The sequence below is a fragment of the Erythrolamprus reginae genome, chromosome 1 (genome assembly GCF_031021105.1).
Source record: "Erythrolamprus reginae isolate rEryReg1 chromosome 1, rEryReg1.hap1, whole genome shotgun sequence".
Taxonomy (NCBI): domain Eukaryota; kingdom Metazoa; phylum Chordata; class Lepidosauria; order Squamata; family Dipsadidae; genus Erythrolamprus; species Erythrolamprus reginae.
The window spans coordinates 71,355,590-71,363,260 of record NC_091950.1 but is presented as its reverse complement, the minus strand read 5'-3'; the positions used below and the strand labels follow the sequence as shown (position 1 = coordinate 71,363,260).

The window sequence follows — 7,671 nt, the reverse complement described above, 5'->3', positions numbered from 1 at the left end:
ATATTGTCTTTCGCCTAGGAGCGACGCCACTTGGATTCCCGGGTCTGCTTGTTCTTCTCCTGATCTCGGGCTCCCTTTCCCCTCGCGGCGGAGTTAATCGGGAGTGCACGAAGCGAGGGTCGTAGCTTTGCTTTTTACTTTTCCCGAAACGGGGGCCTGCTCGGATATGCCGTTGAAACGGCGGCGACATTTCTCCCCCGTGAAATTCAGTGGGCCTTTGGTGGGGGGAAATTTTATGGCGGGACTCAACTCCCCTTCTGCAGTTATTATTATTATTATTTTTACAAAGCAGGAAAAATACCAAGGGCAAGCAGGAATGTCGGTGATAATTATAATTTATTAGACGCTTCTTAGGAAATATATTTAAAGCCAAATATATCTACATAAGTAGCAAAGAAGGGAAGGAGGGAAGGGCAGACAGTGAGGAAGGGAGGAAGGAAGGAAGGAGGGAGGGAGGGAAGATGGGAGGGAGGGGGAAAGAAGGAAGGAAAGAAGAATGGATGAATGGAAGGAAAAAAGAAAGAAAGGGAGGAGGGAGGGAAAGAAGGAAGGAAGGATTGATGGTTGGATGGAGAGAGGGAAGGATGGAAAGAAGGAAGGAAGGAAGAATGGAAGGGTGGAAGGATGGAGGGAGGCAAGCAAAGAAGGAAGGAAGGAAGGAAGGAAGGAAGGAAGGAAGGAGCATCAAGAAAGACTAAACCGCTCCAAAGAGATCCATTTTTAAGAGTGGCTCCCCCCCCCTGAAATTAAAAGAAAAACAAAAGAGCTTTGATTCGTTTGATAGATCCTCGCTCCACACATATCTTAAAAATCAACAAAATATTCAGGTGCGCTAAAAACTAGGGGGATTTTAGTCCAAGGCTTGCGATCGGCCGCATAAGCTTACACGAGTTTGCGAGCTGCTGTTATCAGGCGCTGCGTTTCCTTCCCTTTCCCCGAGTCCGGGCGTCCGAATCTACGCAGCGGGGCCGCCGTTAGAAACTTTCCGGAGGGCGAGGGGAGGAAAAGCCCAGCCCTCGCCCCAAAGGTTCGCGTAGAGGCACATACAACCGTCCGACGGAGTTCCCCCCCCCCCCGCGTCGTCCAGCCGAGAGCGTCCAACGGCCCCGAATGGCTTCCAAGGGACCTCGACTTCCCCGGACGACGTTTCGCGGGCAGCCAACTGTAAAAGTAGTCTTTTTCTTTTCTTTTTTTCTTTCTTTTTTTGCTCCGACTGAGACCAAAGCCAAGGGTCCCCGTCCTCTCCTCTCTTTTCCTCTCCGGAACAAACAAACAAACAAATAAACGAGGGGGGAGGGAAAGTCAGGGGAGGGGTCCAGAGGTGGGCTGCTAAGGTGGAAAAGTGATGTTTGCCCTTGTGGCTCTGAGGGCTAGCGGAATCCAGCGCAATTCTGCTACCGCACCTGGGTAGGTAGCAAAATTCGCCGGTGGACACACTAGTGCACAATGCACTAACGGAGTTCACCGCAATTCTGCTACCGCACCTGGGCAGGTAACAAAATGTGTGCGGACACACAGATGTGCCATGCGCTAGCAGAGTCCAGTGCAATTCTGCTACCGCACCTGGGGCAGGTAGCACAATCATGCACAGACATGCAGATGTGCCATGCGCTAGCAGAGTTCTGCTACTGAACCTGGGCAGGTAGCGAGATCATAGGCAGACACACAAATGTGCCATGCGCTAGCGGAGTCCAGCACAATTCTGCTACCCCACCTGCGTGTCCGCACATGATTTCGCTACCTGCCCAGGTGCAGTAGCAGAATTGCGCTGGACTACGCCAGCCCTCAGAGCCGCGGGGGCGAGCACACCGTCCGACCTTAGCATCCCACCTCTGGGACGGGGTCTTTGTGGGAGGCAAAGGGCCCACAGGTGAGCTCATTCCGGGGAGGAAAAGGAGTAGCGGGGCCGCCGGCCTGAAGTCCGGGGGAAGGGGGGGGACGCCGTCCGGTCAGGTGTTTCACCAGGTCCTGCCATAAAGCAAGGTAGAGCAGGACATGGCCGTCCCGTAGTCCGAAGCGGAGGAGTTCAGGTGCGACAAGGCGGACACCTGGCTCTGCAGGGCGGAGGGGCTGCTGCCCGCGTGCTGGCCCAGGTCCGGCGACTGCCCGGCGCTGCTGGCCTGATGGCTCGGGTGCTGTCCCAAGCCGGCCCCTCCGTTAGAAGCCACGGTGATGGCGGTGGCGGCCGCCTGCTGCTGCTGATGCTGGTGGTGGCCCTGCAGAGCGGCGGCGGAAGGGGCGTTGGAGCCCGCCTGGCACGGCTTGCCGTCTTTGACCAGCACCGGCACGGCCACTCGACGGGGCGACTGCTGCTGCTGCTGCTGGCAAGAGGCGCCGTCCTGCTGCTGCAATCTGCTGCTGGGCCGCCTTGTCCTTGGCCTGCCGTTTCATCTTGTAGCGGTGGTTCTGGAACCAGATCTTGACCTGCGTGGGCGTCAGGTGGATCATGCTGGCCAGGTGCTCCCGCTCGGGCGCCGACAGGTACTTCTGCTGCTTGAAGCGCCTCTCCAGCTCGTAGACCTGGGCCTGCGAGAAGAGGACGCGGCGCTTCCGTCGAGGGGCGCCTCTGCAGCGGGGCCATGCTCTTGCCCACGTCGCTCAGGGAGCCCAGGCCGCCCATGCCGCCCATGTTCATACCGGACGAAGGGCCCATGAAGCGGGAGACTGCAACAGGCGAGAGAGAACCGGAGACAGAGGCAGAGTTAGTGCGCCCGCTGGGCCGGGCCGCTAGAAAGATTTCTTTTTAAAAAATAATAATAATAATAATTTAAAACTTCCAAACCCAGGAAGCCCAAAGCCTCCTCTGTCGTCGTCCCCATTTACACACACACAGACACACACACCTAGAAAACGAACCCCGCTTGTCGAGTACCGGCCAGACCTTTTCTTCCTTTAAAAAGCCTAAGCAACGAATAACATTTAGATTTTTAGATTATTATTTACACTGCCCCCCCCCAAAAAATAAAGGGAACACTTAAAAAACAGAATATAACCTCAAGTAAATCAAACTTCTATGAAATCAAACTGTCCACTTAGGAAGCAACACTGATTGACAGTCAATTCACATGCTGTTGTGCAAATAGAATAGTTTTGCAGATATTCTCATTGAATATTTCATTCATTCAGATCTAGGATGTGTTATTTGAAGGTTCTGTTTATTTTTTTGAGCAGCATATATTGTTTTTACTGGTGTGTTGCGAGCCGCCCCGAGTCCACAGAGAGGGGTGGCATACAAAGTCCAATAAATAAACAAATAAACAAACAAACAAACATGCCAAGATTAAACCAAACAAGACACCCGCGAGTTTACACTTTTAAGAACCTGCAGAAATCGGATTCTGATATAATTAGGGGAGTTTCCCCGCTGAATAATATGCAGGCCTTAAACATCGCCATTGGAAAAACCCTGGAGAGGAGGAGAAGCCCTGTTAAGAAAAGGAGCGGGGTTGGGTTTTATTTATTTTTTAAATTATTATTATTATTATTATTATTATTATTATTATTATTATTATTATTATTATTATTATTATTATTATTTTCCAGATGTAGACAACATTGAACGAGTCTGTCCTGCCTCCGAGAAACCCGGTTCAGAACCATCCAGGGTCCATGCTGAGTAATCAGTATAGCGCATTCCTCCCCGTCTCCTCGTTTTACAAAATTATTATTATTATTATTATTATTATTATTATTATTATTATTATTATTATTATTATTATTATGAAGGGGCTGTGCAGGTCATCTAGTCTAACAGTTAGGCGTTTCATTGCTCTTCATTAATTGATTCTGTTCCGAAGTTCAGAGATCAGAAGCAACGAGAGAAAATATTATTTTACTGAAAGGGTAGTAGATGCTTGGAACAAACTTCCAGCAGACGTGGTTGGTAAATCCACAGTAACTGAATTTAAACATGCCTGGGATAAACACATATCCATCCTAAAATAAAATACAGGAAATAGTATAAGGGTAGACTAGATGGACCATGAGGTCTTTTTCTTCCATCAGCCGTCTATGTTTCTAGTTTCTAAATTGAGATAATATTCCCAGTAGTAGACAAAGGCTTTGGAGAGGCCCAGGGCGTTTGGCAGGATTCGTGTATACAGTATTCTCTTTCTCTTAAACTCCTCCAACAGCCTTAAATTTAGTCCCCCCCCCCCCCTTGATATAGACGCGGGAGGCGCTGCCGATTCTCCCTCTAGTTTTTTCCTCCGGGTTCTTCCAATATTAACCGCTGTGAGCCCGCGAACGCGCCAACCTCTCTCTTTCTCCCCGCTCCGCTTTGCAAATAAATTCGCATTGGTGCCTGGTCTACTCCCATCCTCGCCTGGCCAGAGGAAGCCGCTTCGGCCTTCTGGAAGTCTGGAAGCGCCGTTAAAGGAAGCTGCCCCGAGAGCAGAGAAGGGGGGGGGGGGAGTTGGGGTGCCGAAGGAAGGAGGGTTATATTTTAGGAAAGGGGTCCCCATCTCCAGAGCCCTCCGCTTCGCCTCTCTGAGCGCTCCCCCACATCACCTGTTTCTCACCTGTCTAAGGGCCGCACCACGGTCCCTCCCTGGAGATTTTAGCAAAGGGCTCCCCAACTCCAGAGCCCCGCACTTCACCTTTCTGAGCGCTCCCCACCACACCTGTTTCTCACCTGTCTAAGGGCCACGCCAGGGTCCCTCCCGGAAGAGATTTTACGAAAGGAGTTCCCATCTCCAGCCCCCCCCCCACTTCACCTCTCCCAGCGCTCCTCCAGCATAGAGCAAAGAAGAGGGTGGAAGGTGGGGTGCCGAAGGAGGGGGGGAGATTTTAGGAAAGGGGTCCCCATCTCCAGATCCCCCCACTTCACCTCTCCCAGAGTTCCTCCGCCACCCCTGTTTCCCACCTGTCTAGGGCCGCGCCACCGTCCCTCCCTGAAGCTGTGGAGGGAAAAGGGGGTTTGCGCGGGGGGGGGGGGCGCGGAACCGCGACCACTTACTTGTGGAGAAGCGGGGGTCCGGGTTGGCTCCGTACCACCCGGTGGCGGAAGCGCCGTTCCTCATGGTGTCCTGGTAAGGCGGGAGGTCGCCCATGTTGCCATTGCAGTAGCCGCCCATGGCGGCGTGGGACAGCTGGGGGACGCCAGCGGCGGCGGCCATGTGGTAAGCGGCGCTGACCGTCCCGTTGTGGCTCATGGGGTGCTGCTGCATGGCCGGCTGGGCCACCTGGGATTGCCTGTAGGCTGCCAGCGGAGCCCCCAAGTTGCTCCCCTCCATGGCCACTTTCTTGTAGCTTTCCTCCAAAGGGCTCAAGATGTCAGACACTGAGAAAGGAGTCGTATGCTTTGGGCTCATCGACATGATTCGGCGGCTGGGGGGGAGAGGAGGGGAAAAGAAGGGAAAGGGGAGGCAAAAAAAAACACACACACACAACACAACTCTCTCTCTCACTCTCTCTCTCTTTCCTTTTCTTTTAACACCCCCCCCCCCTCTTTTTTTTTTTTTGCCAAATATTCTGCTTGGGTCGCTTCCACACAGCCGATCTTGTTTGGACGGCCGCGTTTTTAAAAAAAAATTAAAAAAAAAAAAGAAAACCAAACCGAGTGGACCAAGTCCGCCTTAATTGGATGGAGTGGCGGCTCCGAGCTGCCTTTCGTTTGTTTTAGCCAGACGCCAGGTTTTAGGCTGCCACCAGAGGCGGGGCATCGGCTCTAAAGCAACAAGACAATAGATCCCCGCATCTTGCCCGAGATAATTAGCGTGCATGCTGATGACAAGGTACAAAAAAAAGAAAGAAAGAAAGAAAAAACACCTTTTAAGTTGGTTGGGTTTGGGGTTTGTTTGTTTTTTTCCTTTTGGGTTAAACTTCTCGGGATTCGCTCTTCATTTTCTGTACTTTGGAAGAAACGGGTGCGTCTTTGGGCACCCCGCACGAAATAAATATAAATGATGCCTCCCCCCTCCTCCTCTTCTCCCCCCCCTCAAACGGAACCGATTTCGTTCCTTTATTTATTTCCGGAGGGGGAGGAGGGGAAATCTAACGCTGAGACTCTCCCCACCCACCCACCCGAGAAGGGGTATTAAAAAAAAAACCCAAGGGTTTAAGGCGAGGGGGGGTCCAATCAATTCATTTTCCCCCTTGTTTGCTTGTTTCATACACACACACACTCCCGCCCCCGCCGCCCAAGCACTCCGCCCGTGGATAAGTCTGGAAAGAAAATCCGTTTACGGTACCGACCTCTCCCTCTAACCGAGCACCCCGCGCGCCACTGAGACCCCCCCCCCCCAACTTCCACGCGCTTCCGCCCTACCAGTCCTCTTCCTCCTCCTCCTCCTCCTCCTCCTCCTCCCTCCGTCTGAACGAGGAAGGTCAGGACTGAAGAACTGGATCGAGTCTTTCCACCTACCACCATCAACCCGCCCTCGCCCCCGCCTCCCGCCAGAAAGCCCGGACGGAGAGAAAAGATCAGACAGTGCCAAGTTGGCCTCAAGGCGGTCCCGGGCCAGACCTCGGGAGAGGCGCTGGCTTTTCTCCTAGAGCCAAAGACTACCGATAGTACTACTACTAGCAATGCTGCTTAGGGAGGCGTCAGCTGCCGCCGAGCCTCCCGAAGAAGCTTCTCCGTCCGAGCCGAGCCTCGCATCCCTTCCCCGCCACTCCGCGCTTTGCCAGATATATGTTCTCCTTCTCTCTCTCTCTTTCTCTCTCTCTCTTTCCAGACAGGCAATCACCTGATCCTATCGACGCCGCGCGCGTTACTCTCAGACAGAAGTTTGGGGAGGCAAAAAACAACAACACTACAACGTGTCCAGCAATTGTGTAAAGCAGTGCTTCCCAACCTTGGCATCTTGAAGAGATCTGGACTTCAACTCCCAGAATTCCCCAGCCAGCGAAGCTGGCTGGGGAATTCTGGGAGTTGAAGTCCAGATCTCTTCAAGTTGCCAAGGTTGGGAAATACTGGTGTAAAAAACGGAGGGGCTGTTGGAAAACACACTAAAGGCTAAGAGGCCATGTTGTTATTTTCCAATCGGCGCCGCGTTGCGCGCACCTTCGCGCCGCGTCGCAAAGCTTTCCAAGCGGCGTTGGGCCCTACTTATGAATCCGAGATGCCAGGCCGGGCAAAGACCCTGAGATCACCCACTCGCCTACCCACCCCAGCTCCGCCAGGGGAGAATAAATCTCCCTATTTACTAAGGTTTCGCTGAGACGCGCAGTGTCTAGACAAACCGGGAGTGCCAAGTTGGCGGCGCTGTGGCGGAGGTCTTAAACCAGCCCTGATCCACCAGCGAGACAAAATGCCCTGCTTCGGGGAGGGGGGGGGGTGACAGGACATAAGGGTCAGAACCCCGGTCTCGTTGGAGGCCTCGGAGACTCCTCACCCCCGCCCTCAAGTCGCGAGTGGAACAGGCCCTGAATTCATGGCTTGGGAAGCCCCCGAGGCGGCTCGGTTGCCTCGTGGTTACCCGCCAGCCGCCGCGCCTCCTTGTTCCCAAAGCTAGGTTTTTTCAATGTCTGCGTTTCGTATTTTTCTCCCCGGGAAACGGAGTGGGTGGGTGGGGGGGGGAAAGGTGGCGGAGGGTGGGGAGGGAGACAGAGTCTCTGCATCCTTGCTTGTCACGTTAGTGGTACCTAATTTAATAAAGCAATTCTCTGAAACAGAGAGAGAGGGAGGAGAGAAAGAGAGGGAGAGAGAGGGGGAAGGAGAAAGAGAGA

At 53.1% G+C, this 7,671-nt stretch overlaps 1 protein-coding gene across 1 annotated transcript; it reads right to left on the bottom strand.

Annotated features, from left to right (window-relative positions):
• Positions 1-1,938: 1,938 nt before the first annotated feature.
• Positions 1,939-5,349, bottom strand: NKX2-1 (NK2 homeobox 1). Its single transcript, XM_070734034.1, is given in 4 exon segments — positions 1,939-2,348; positions 2,350-2,565; positions 2,567-2,664; positions 4,958-5,349. Coding segments are annotated over 4 exon segments (1,065 nt in total). The 5' UTR covers positions 5,319-5,349; the 3' UTR covers positions 1,939-1,958.
• Positions 5,350-7,671: the final 2,322 nt, after the last annotated feature.